This window comes from Sciurus carolinensis, chromosome 1 (assembly GCF_902686445.1).
Source record: "Sciurus carolinensis chromosome 1, mSciCar1.2, whole genome shotgun sequence".
Taxonomy (NCBI): domain Eukaryota; kingdom Metazoa; phylum Chordata; class Mammalia; order Rodentia; family Sciuridae; genus Sciurus; species Sciurus carolinensis.
The window spans coordinates 26,933,609-26,946,785 of NC_062213.1; the positions used below are offsets into that span (position 1 = coordinate 26,933,609).

The following is a 13,177-nucleotide window of genomic DNA, read 5'->3' on the forward strand; positions in this document are numbered from 1 at the left end:
GTTTTGGTTTTACATCACAATGTTTGTATCACAACAACTTTTTATTTCACAAAAGCCATAGAACTCCCATAAACTTTTACATAGCTTACCTTAATATTAACTGCTTAGGAAACTGTGATACAATTATCAAAACTGGGAAATTAACATTTGTATAATACTATTAACTGAATAATAGACTCTACTCAAATTGAATGCTGCTTTTTAGTCCATCATTTTGTCTTTTATTGATTATTATTTATAGTTTAAAGGCAATATAATGTAGTGGTCATAAAACAGAAAATTTAGAGTACAATATGAGGAAAAATAATCCATCCCAAACTCATTATTCTGTTAGTTCTGCTATTTTTATTTGATTATTTATTAATTTAATGTGAAATTGAATTTTTCTGAAATGAATATTGATTTAAAAAGTCTTGTGTTTATATTCTTGTTTACTTTTAAGCATACACTAATAATAAAATAGTAAGTAAAATATTCTGATCCATCACACGTTTTGAGATATTTTGCATGTTGATCTACATAAATGTCACAACTGTATGCACTTATTAAACTGTTGTATATTCAAGTTTAAACAAATAATAGAGCTGGAATTCTATTCCAATATTTTTAAATTCAAAAACCATGTTCATTTTCTACTGTAATGTGTTTCTTGTTTAAGTGAAAAAAAAAAAAAAAAGGTGTTTACTTAACATGTGTTTTTCCTGGATAAATATCCATGACTGAGGGTTAAGTAGAGGCATCAAAATACTGGGGACCATACTAATGAAATGAATATGCTTGTTACCTTGCTATTAAAATGTAACTTTGAAAAGCCAAATAAGTGGTATTAACCTTAATTTTACTTACCTGCAAAATATGAGTAACACTGACTTCAAAGATTGTTGTGAAGACAAGATAATCTAAAATATGCAAACTTTTGTAGCACAAATAATGACATATAATACCTTTGCAATTGTATTTATTTCCCTCCCATTCCATACTTCACTGTTACATATGTTGATATAGAAGACATTTTCTGTGACTTTTCTCTACAGAAAAAAGGATATCTACATTTATATTGTAAGTCATACATCTAAATACACCAAAATATGTATTAAAATAACTCTACATTTTTCTTTCCTTATCTTCTATAGAATTGCAGAGTAGCTCTTGTGGAAACCCTGGAGTTCCACCTAAAGGTGTCTTATATGGTACAAGGTTTGATGTTGGGGACAAGATCCGCTACAGCTGCGTAACTGGATATATCCTCGATGGTCACCCTCAACTCACCTGCATAGCCAATTCAGTTAATACAGCCTCGTGGGATTTTCCTGTTCCCATCTGTAGAGGTAAAAATTATATATTTTTACACTGATTACAAATTTGTTTGACATAATGGAAACGTGTTATACAACAGTGTATTTGAAAAATGTTTATCACTTGCTTCTATAGAATATAAATCATGTATATCATATAGTGCTTGACAAATATAGAAAAATACTAAATACTTGATAAGACATTATTTTGAAATGAGACATTGAAATACTTCTGTATATTTTATATTTACTTAAATATATATGATGTATGTGTATATGTTTTTGCATTTGTATATGTGGAGTTTATGTTTAGAAATTTAATTGGACTGTCAAAGCAATTATCTTACTTTGAGAAACATTGACTACATCTCTTAATCTTTTAAAGATTTCTGGTAGACAACAGCATAAGTATTTGTGACATTAATAGTACTGTATGGGTTACTAATATACTATAAAGAATTTTTATATTGTAGGGAAAGCATAAAAATTATAATAATATGATGTTATAGACAAAGATTCAAAATACATAGCCCGGAAAATAGAACACGTTCAACATTAGCTAAAGACAGAAAAATCTTGCCCACAGAAATGCTGGAGATCAGTATTGTTTTCTCTCTGAGTCTTCTTTCCTAATGTTTGTTCTCATTTATCTTTTGACATAGATTTCCAAACTCTATCAATGGAAATGTGGGAATGTCCAGATACACATCTAAATTACTAGCTTCCTCCCAAACATGTGATTGCAAATATATGCAGAATAACATAAGGAAATCAAACAGAGTCAACATCTTATTCCAGCATTGTCAATTAGCATGTGGATTATCTCAGGCAAATTATGTCAACAATTTGAGTCTCATGTATCTCATTTTGTTATTGAGGAAAAAAAAATCCCAACCTGTTCCATTTGTCATAAGTGTTCTTTCAATATTGGGTTGCTTTGCTTCTAATTTTCCTGCTATTATTATTGCAGTTGCTGCTGCTACTACTGGTATACTTGCTATGGCTTCTACTATTAGCTATTATTTATTTAAACAATACATATGTTAAGAAATTTAAAAGCATTATTCCCTTTAAATTTCACAATAGTAAACTGAAGTCCAAATATTTAAAAATAATTACTCAAGGTTACTCAGCTAGTAAACATTAGGAACTATGAGAATCTGAGATTTTACTTTACCTGAAAGTTAACAAGATTCTGTGCCATAGTTTTGTGAATGGTAAGAAAAGACACAAGACTCTTAGGTCAGGAAATAAGGATGGTTTATTAGGTACAGAAGTACCAAGAGCCAAAGTAACAGAATTTATACAAGATCCTCAAGCCCCAATTCCCATAGAATGATATGAAGAATATGATATACCTGCACACATACAGAGTGGTGTCATAGGAGATAAACCCTGAGTTAAGGAACCTAAATCTTTTATAATGGGAAGCAAGCACACCAACTTTTTATTCCAGGGAGAACTATTTCTGTCTTACGAGGTTATAAGAATATTTGTCTTGCTGTGGTAGAAACATTATTTATAATGTTGTAGGTTACTTTCTATGCAATCATCATTGAAAACAGAGTCTGATAGGAAAAGCAGAAGGAATGCTGGTATTTCTACTCACAAGATGTGCAGAAATATAAGAATCCATGAAGTAGTTTTCCTAAGAGTAAATGGGATGTGGTAGGGAGGCTATGTTCGAAACATTCTCTCTAGTTCCAAAGCCTAGCAATGTTAACAATCTGACACTTCACAAAAAAATTTTGTGACTTTTAAATATAGTTTATTATACTGAGAGGAAATGGAATTCTATATGTGAATCAGTCAAAAGAAATATAGGATTAAAAAAAAAACATAAATCATCCCAACTCAAAAAATCTTGTTAAAATACTGAAAACCAAGTATTTTAAAATATCATGATTCTTAAAAATAAGAGCTCCTTCTGCCTCTTAATTTAAATGATAGTTCTCATAGTCAGAAAGACCTTATTCTAAACAGATTGATGAGAAGTTCTTAAAGAGAAATTTGCATTATCTTGGAAACTCTTTCTTTAGTTATAGTGGAATGAAGAGAGGAAGATAACTAGATCACAAAACTGTTAGAGTTCAGTATACTAGCACAAGTAGGTACATACTAAGTTATTGTTTATGTTAGCTCTATCTTCCCACTTTTCCTTAGCACTTATTTCCATATCCTCCTCCCAAAGAGGATAGATGACCATCAAAACTAATTTGAAATGGAAGGTTGCAACTATATTTCTGTTCAGATTTAACCCTAGAGCCAACACTTCTACTTCAGGGTTAAACTCTGTTCCCAGAATGTAATATACTTCCCTATTACTCATTCAGAAGTCCATACAGGTTTCTTTCTTTTGACTTTCACTGTAACCTCTGAGGTTTTTCATCTATCAAAAAAGTGGCACCCTCTGTGTTTGGAAAGGCTGCCTGCTTAACTACAGTCTGCCAAGCTCACCTTTTCTTCTCTCAGCAATAATACTAATGAATGCAATACTCATTCAAGTGTATTCATTAAAGGCCTACCCTGTGAAAAGCAGTATTTCAAGTGCTGAGGATCAAAAGATTGATTAAGAAACAATTCCTGCCTTTAAAAACCCGTGGTCCAGAGGGGCAGATTGTAATGTAATCAAGTAATTACAATAATGTGTGATCATTGCTTTAATGTCAGGATCTTGGCACTGTGAAGAAGCAGGCACCTTGATAAGGAAGGTATTAACATTTCCCAGTTCAGTGGATGGAAGTTCAGCTAGGGACAAAGCTTTAAGAGAAGATTTCATAGAGGACTGCTAAAAATACAAACTATATAGAGCAAGAACATTTGAATGAGGCAATAATTCATGTAGAAAGTACAATTTTTTTTCTTTCCAGCCTCAAAAGTAGTTCTCATGTGTTACTAATATTCACTGGCTAAGGGTAGATTCTAAGTCATACTTCGTAGAGCACATGATCTAATTTTCTAAGATGCAATTTATTTCCCACTAACCAATTTTTTATTAAAACTTAAAGAATGGAGGATTAGAGTATTTTCAATGCATGTCATCATCATTCAGTTCAAGGAAAAGATAGGAGACTGGTTGGGCCATGCCTTCTCTTTTCTGCTCTTTGCCACTTGATAGCATACTGATTCTTTAATTTATAACTTTGCAGGGGGCTGATAACTCTGTAATGATCTGCTTATTGCTTCCCCTGGAGTTTACATAGACTCTCTCCTTGATGAAACCTTTACTTTTAGAGTTCTTTGATGCTTCCTAACAATGATAGTTTAATTAAGAAAAAAATGAATGCCACATCAACCTAGAGAGTATGATGCAAGGGTTTTTTCTGTTTGTTCACAGGCAGGATGAATTTTATCAACACCATCTGCTAGTATTTGTAAAAGGCAACTAACTGCCTCTTGCTGGGCTAAGCAATATTCTGTAAAAAGTGAAGCCTAATGCCTATGCTGTAAATCTGGAATGAAAATACCTGAAGCACTTGACTTTTCTATACCCCCTTCATTCAGACACTTCCATGACATTTATTCCCACTGAGCTTTGATGTGGCCTCAGAGTCCTTCTCAACACAGTGCTCCCCAAACTGCTTACTAATTAAGACAGTTGACAAAGGAAAATAGACAGGCTATTCCTTGATTAAAGCTTCTAAAATTCCCAATAATATTTTGTATTCAGAATGGCATTTAAATATTCATATTCTAGGGCAAACTAATAAAACCATATGGTAAAAGACACACCTAAATTATAGTGTACTATGTAAACCCAAACGAGTTCACAAAAATTTTTAAAACAATTTAATGTAGGAATGAATGTTTTAAGATTTAAGGACCTGGTCACAGAAAATTTTAGGTTATTTTAGGAACTTATAAATTTTGGATTAACTAAAACTTTTAGAGGGGTAATATATTGTCTTAAAGATTTGAATATTTTCAGCCAAAAATAAGCATCTAGGAATTCATACGACAGTTCAGGATAACACTGCTCAATGAAAGACTATGATGCTATAAAATGTCCATAGAGTTTATTTTGATCTTATAGACAATATCCTTTTGGGAGAAGGCTTGGATGTTAGTGATGTGTACACATCATATAGTCAATTGGTGCTGTGTGACCTAAACCAAGTATTCGATAGTAGAAATAAGCAAAAGCACTAATGAGAGAACTATCACCTCCAACAAAGTATCATGGATTTCAAGTAGCAATGAAGAGTAAAAAGGACCTTCTATAAGACTACCTTCCACTGCAGCATGGTGGATAAAATGACTTCTAAAAATAGAACAGTAGGTTGCTTTGTCACAATACACTATTGTTTTTCTACTGGAAAATTTGTTCAATAATTTTGGATCAAAGTATAATACCAAAACATAGAAATGGACAGAATAAAAAAAAATAGTTGGAGAAGTGGAAAGAAGAGGGAAGAAAGCTTGAGTCAAATACTGTGTGTGTGTGGGGTGGGGGTACTGATCGAACCCAGAGGCACTTAACTACTGAGCTGCATCCCATCCACTTTTATTTTTTATTTTGAGACAGAGTCTCTCAAAGTTGCTAACACTGGCTTTGAACTTGTGATCCTCCTGCCTCAGCCTCCCAAGCTGCTGGGATTACAGACATGTGCCTCTGCTCATAGCTGGCCAGATACTTTCTATGTGAAAATTATAAAAAAAGTCCTTCAAAGTAGTGAGTTAACTAAGTAAGGATGTTTATTGTGTTTCTATGTTCTGTTATTGTGCTAGTATATCCAGTATCTGGAAATCATTCTAAAAAGTCATTAGAAAATAAAAAGTGTCATTTATTCTGTCTTGATTACAATGCATAAATTCTGAGATGCAATATTCATTCAGAAATATTCTACCTTAACAATAAATAAATTATTGCTAAAACTCAAGTAAAAATAATTTTAAAAACAGAAAACTACAAAATTCTTTATTGAATTAAAAAACAGAAGATAAAAATAACTGTTTCACTTTTTATTCATTTCCTCATAGTGCTTAAAGACAAAAATATATTACAAATTGAAAAATATAAATATATTCTATTGTGAGATTTTAAGTACTAGGCAAAAATAGTTCAGTTTTATTTATTTACTTTAACATAATTTTTAACATTTTCGATAGCTAAAATCTACAGGTCTTTAAAAAGAAAAACATTTGATTAAAAAATCTTATAAACTGCTCTTTTTCCTGAAATCTACTTCCAAAGAAGATAATGTGTTATTGTAATTCCCTGAATCATAGACAGGATAGCATCAGTGGTAAATTGTTTTATTATGTAAAAAAGAAAAGAACTCAAATACACTGTTGAATATCAAAATGTCATGAGTCACGCATTAAGAATTCATTTTGAGGATCAGGGCGTTGATGGTTTGATTTAGTTAATTTTCAACCTGTTATTTTAAGTATTGTTATCTCTGAAAATATTTTAGCACAGACTTTTGAATTTTGCCACCATACTTGCCATTTTAATCTGAGCAATATAATTTAAGCAGATTTTACTTTCATTCACCCTATCATTTCACAGAAAAAGTTCTAGCCTTTTAATGTGAACAGTAATACTTGATGCTAACAAGGAAAACATTTGCACAAACCTTTTAATGAGCCAGCAGATTAGGCATGCATCATTTAGTAAAAGGGGTATATTATCACCTCAAATCCTGCCAGCAAAATCCCAATAATATGAGGCCATAAGGAGAAATTTATAAGTGCCACAAGTCACTTGCTGTGTCTTTATCACTCACTGGAAAATGCAGGCTATTACCTATTTCAATTATTGTTATGTCTAAAATATGGACAAATATGCTGATTTGTATGTAAAGATATATTTTTATAACTTTATTTTATTTAGTTTTTAATGTGGTGCTGAGGATCAAACCCAGTGCCTCACATGTGCTATGCAAGTGCTCTACCACTGAGTTACAACCCCAGCCCCTGTAAAGATATATTTTTAACTATGAAAATCATATGGAGACATGGGTATATGAAAACTGATAGCACCAGAGAATGATAGATTTAGTTTCAAAGACTTTAGAGACAGTAGAATTAATTTTTCTCAGAGCTATAGTGATTTAGGAAAATTTTAAGTCTCATATTAGTCTATTAAATTAGGTTGTAATCAGGAAGTAATATACATCATTGGTGAAAATACATTTTCCAATATGTTTTAGAGAAGTTAGCAATTCTGAGTTACTCATTTATTGACATTCTCTAATTTGAAGCATATCAAATAATTAAATGTATATTAAGAACTGTGCACAAGTTACATTACTAAGTAAGAATGAAACAGCTCTAGCCTTCATGATACAGTGTATTGAATATGAAGTTTTGCATTTGAAAAATGAACTAATTCATTTTTTGTTATTGTCCAAATGTGCGTATTTTAACTTCATGCCAAAAAAACACAGAGTGGTACACATTTATAAGCATTGTATGCTAGCCTTCCATAGGTTTCTTCTGTTGAGAGGAGAAAAATGGACTTCCTTTCTTATTATATGATCACTCTGTGCTTTGCTGCTATAATGGTCAGCCATAGCTTAAACATTCCACTCATACATTATTTTCCCCAATTTGTATTTGTGAGTTGTGTCTTCCTCCATTCAGAAAGTCATTTAATTTTTTCCCAATAACTCAAACATTCTTTTGGTTTACGTTATTGTTCCATGTTCTCTGTTTCTTCATGTATTACATATTTTAAACTCATCCACTTATTTTGACAAGGAAGATATAGACATTAGATCTATATTTTTAGTATTATGTTATTATGATATATTATTGATTTAAACATTTTTTGTTTACAGGAGAAAGTTTCACTCTCTTTTTCTCTGCAATTACTACAAAAATACCAACAACATTTACTTTTTAAAATCAAAGACAAAAGTCAGCCTCTTTTTGAGGCAACTTTATCTTGTTTATGCCAATTTTGTGTAACTTGGAGCCATATGCTTCCCTGGAGGATTTGGTACTTTTGAAGTTTTATTTTCTTCTGACAAGTAAGAATTTAAAAACAAATTTTATAAATATCATGTTCTAACTGTTTAGAGAAAGTTTATATTTTTGAAGAAGATATAAAAATGTTTTCATTTAATATATACAGATCCAATTTAATAATGTTCCCCCAAATAAATACAATTTTATGAACACTAAGCACTCTTTTCTAACATAGATCTACATTTTACAATGTGTAGAAAGAAAAAAAAATGTTCTTTTTTTGTTCATCACAGCATTCATATTATTACATAGACCTGTGACTTAAAATGATGGAACACACTAAGCCAAAAAATATATTGACAGCTTCAGAATCCCCTGTTATAAAATAGACTGTTCAAGGCATGATAAAAACCTTGAAAAGCAATCATCTAACTTCCTGCTAGGATATAAACTCATTGAACCACAGCAATGACCATCTGGTATTCTGTTGCTATTTGAAAAGCCACCTTGCTAAATATGAGGTAAAATAATTTAGGATAAACGAATGGAGGAAGGAGGATAATAGACAACAAAGAAATTGAGTAATGCCATGCCACATATATTTTAGTAGACTACCTCCACATGAAAATTTTCATTTTTACATTAAGAGAACATAATAAGAATTTTTATAGGAATAATTTGGGATTTGCATTTTTGAATTTGAACTCCTCTCCTGCACAGTTTTGCAGGTTGCCTACTAATTTAGGAAGTTACTTAAGGAATATGCGTGTTTTGAGGCATGTGATGATGAAAGTACTTCCATAGAGTTAATAATAGAGAGCAAAATCTGAATACTGAAACTAGGTCACTACGAGAACTCGACTTTTAGTCTATTGATTAATGTGCTTCAAATCTAAAACCTTTCTATATTCACTTTCCTTATGCTTTTTTCCAATTTAAATTCTGACTCCAAAAAAGAATTAATTTTCTTTTTATTATATAGTTATTATATACATAAACCTGACTCTAAATACTTGAAATCTTGAAAGAAAAACTAATATTTTCTATAGCTTTGTTTTTGTTGTTGTTTTTGTTGTTATGAAATAATTCCTTGTGTTTTTTATAGGCAATATTTTCTTCATTTACTAATCCTTACATTTATATATAATATTAAGGCCATTCATTGCATAAATTTATGGACAACTTTAAAAAGCAGTTTATGCAGCCTGAAATATGATACATATAGCAAAGAAGATAAATTAAGTGCAGATAAGAACATTATATTACGGAAAATCATAGGAAAGTAAAATGAAACCAAGAGCAAAGTTAATATACAAAATTCAAGCTGTAGTCTCTTAAATGCTTGTTGGACTCAGCATTAAATTTGGCTTTATTTCATTTGACAATCTAAACAAATCTGGAAAACATGATTAGTTCAGTCTCACAAAGTAAAAGAAAACAATTTAAGAAATATCTTTTGTAAATACATCATGTAATGTAATTTAATGATCTGCATCCTCTACAATTCAGTACTATAAGCTTTTGGCATTCCCAAGGCTGCAGCACATCTTTTTTTCCCCACATTTTTTAATTGGTGCATTATAATTGTACATTTTGATGGGATTCATTGTTACATATTTTCACATACACACAATACAACAATGTAATTTGGCCAAAATCACCCCACCTGCTACCCCTTCCTTGGTCCTTTTCCTCTTCTGATCTCCCTTTGATTTTGAGAGATCCCCCCACCTTTCTTTTCCTTTTTCCTCTCTAGCTTCTGCATATGTGAGAAAATGACCCTTAACCTTCTGAGTTTGATTTATTTCACTTAACATGGTTGTCTCTAGTTCCATCTGTTTTCCTGCAAATGGCATAATTTCATTTTTTAATGGTTTATTGTAGTACATCTCTTTAATGATATAGAAAGTGGGGTCTTGATGTTAAAAAGATTGAGAATTATATTCACAGAATAAGTATAATCAAAAGATATGGGCCTAATGTCACTGGCCAAGAGAAGGCAATGTGCAACCCAATAGACTAAATTTAGTTCTGATCCAATTTTTGCATATTTAAAATGTGAATCTTTTTGTTATAAGTTTGTAATTTGGCCTGCAAATTATTCATCTAAAAGCAGAACCAAAAGAATAATGCTTCTTCATTAATATGCTCTTAATTTTCTTTTCTTTTTATCATTCAATGGATGCTTAATTTTAAAACTAAGTATTTTATATTTTCATATTTCATACAGAAAATTCAATATGATTATAATTGATAAAGACATTAAGTTTAGCATAATTAGTTACATTTTTATAAACACAATATCATTTCCTATTAATATTCAGTTTTTCTGAGACTGTTATATGATTACATGTTTCATAATTCTTTTAAAATGATTGTTGCTGCTAAATATTTGTATCTATCCTAAAAGAAACAAAGGAGATGAAGTCATTGTCAATAGAATTGTTTATTTATAATCATATTACAAAGTACTATACTTCAATAGTAGCATTGGGCATATTATTGTTCTAATTTATTTTCAAAACACAGATGATGACTGAAAGGTTAATAATAAAATGTAAAAATTGTAACAACATATTTACATATTAAAGGAGAAATACAATATTTGTATTTTTACTCATAACAAATATCTGTTGACTGAAAAGGAAAAGGAGAAGATATGTTGCACTTGATTTTCAGAACCATTTGACTTAAGAGAGACGTACGTAAAAATTTATGGTAGTAAAATGTAAAACTCCATCCCCCAAAAATGTACAGATAAGACATTACGGAATATCATAATCAGCTGCCAAGTTATCTTAGAGGGAGATTAATATTGACTCAGATTTAAAGAATACATTTTATTACCTCCCTCCTTTTCATTCTTTATATTGAAAGAGTAATTTCGTTTAGCTAGAGACAGGTTTGAAACTCTCTAGATGTAATAACCCTATTAATTTTCATACACTCTACAGTGGAAATTATCTGGATTCATGTTTTATTGATGAGGAAACTGAGGCACAATGAGGTTAAGAAAAATTTGCAAGGTGGCATAGCCATTAAAAGGCAGAACTAGTGTTTTAATTCAAGCACTTCAGCTTCAACTTCAAGTTCTCAAACATTGTATTATTCTCCTTTTCTAGCTATTTGATTAGAAAACTTTCTCTTTCTGCTTTTTTTAAATCTGAGCCTATGAAAATTTCTTTAAATAAATTAAATCAACCATGTAAGCATTTTTAATTTGATACACAGTTTTCCTCTTGAGTCATTGTCCTTTTGCTCCACTTTATTTAAATTAAGCATTTGTGAGTAATAGTCTTTGTTTCTTCTCTCTCTACCATCACTTTATCAATCATTCAAGGTATTTCCGTGGGTGAAAATAGAGAACCTTTTACAGTAAGGGAACAATTCAATTAGTCCTATATAATGTGCAGATTCATGTGTTTGTAGCTTTTGTAAAGTAACCCCTCACATGACATACTGAAAGTGAATTGACTTTTGCTGATTGAGATGAATGAGGAGAGGAAAGGTGAAAATTTCAATAAGGAGATCTGTTTCATTTCTTAGAGAATTTTGCAGCCTAGGCTAAAGAATTTGAGACATATTCTCTAGGCCTGAGTAAGGCACTAAGTATATTTGAATTTTTTTGAGATGATAAGCTATTCTTTTGATGGAATCACAACTACTGTTCATGTGAAAGTATCTATCAAAAAAGAAGAAGCCAACAGCAATAGATGGGTGGTTTGTGACCTCCATTTTTACACCTGTGTGTTTGTACACACACATATACATAAGTGTGGACAAAGGTTGAGAATAGTTGAGGGAATTTTCTATTTACCATCTCAACAGAAATAACAGTTCATATTTATTTAGTGTGTGTTCTAAGGATAGTTCTAAACATTATTAAAAAATTACTTCATTTTACCTTTATAAAAACTTACCAATTAGATATTATGCTTTTCTTCTTCACAGGGAATAAAACAAGCTGGTGAAAATTAGAAATTCTGCCAATGTTCACATTAGATTAGGAATTAAAATCTAATAAAACTATTTCAGTAATATCTTTGTAAGATTCTAGAACCTTTACAAAATTTCAATGATGGTAATTTTTCCAATGCACAATACTCTTAATTACTGTCATTCCCATTCTTCTAGCTGAATCAATGATAATCATCTAATGTGCATTAAAAAATCTTGCATTTTAAGAAATTTATTATTCATGATAATGTTAAATAACATTGTTGAATTTTTCTCTGGGCAATTGTGAAAAAAAATTAGTAAGATTATTTCTCATGTCATTGTAGTACAATTTATGGCACCTCGATTATTCACCTTTATATTTGTTGCCAAATTTTATAGAGAGACAAAATTGGAAGTATTTGACTCCATAGCTTTAAACCACACTTACTGAACTTATTTCTATCAATTTTTGTTTTTACATAACAGTGATACTAACCTTTAGTCATTTACAAAATTGTCATTTAACTTCATTTATTCGCTCTCTCACATATAGGATTTTTAGAGTGTTTTTTTGAGTACTATCATTTTGATGAGCTTACAAGTGTCCAAGTTATTCTTTCCATACGTTTTGACTGAGCTGCCAGCAGGGATAGTTACCAGTTACTTCCATTTTGTTGTTGTTGTTTGTTTAGTTTGTTTGTTTTTGGTCATTTGAACAATGATGCAATCAATTTATATCCCATAGAGTTAACCCAGGGACCTTTAAGTATATTTTCTATTATTTGTTTAGAACCAATTATTATTGAGTAGTGCTCTAATCATTTAATGACAACTTCAGCTTGTTACACTGACTTTTTAAAATTAAATTTAAGTTAACTCCTTCTATCCTCATGGATATATTCGGCTCAAGAGAGATATTATAATGAATTTCTAACGAGATGTTTGAGATAAAGTGACTTTGGTTTAGGGAAAAATGTAAAAGCTTGAGAAATGTTAAGAAATTTTAAAAACCTTTCATTTTTAATACG

General features: G+C 30.8%; 1 protein-coding gene across 1 annotated transcript in view; it reads left to right on the forward strand.

The window, feature by feature from the left end:
• Window positions 1-13,177, forward strand: part of Csmd3 (CUB and Sushi multiple domains 3) — a 1,190,022-nt gene that overhangs the window by 259,589 nt on the left and 917,256 nt on the right. The window contains 1 exon segment of the mRNA XM_047516388.1: window positions 1,134-1,328. Coding sequence (XP_047372344.1) covers window positions 1,134-1,328 — 195 coding nt within the window.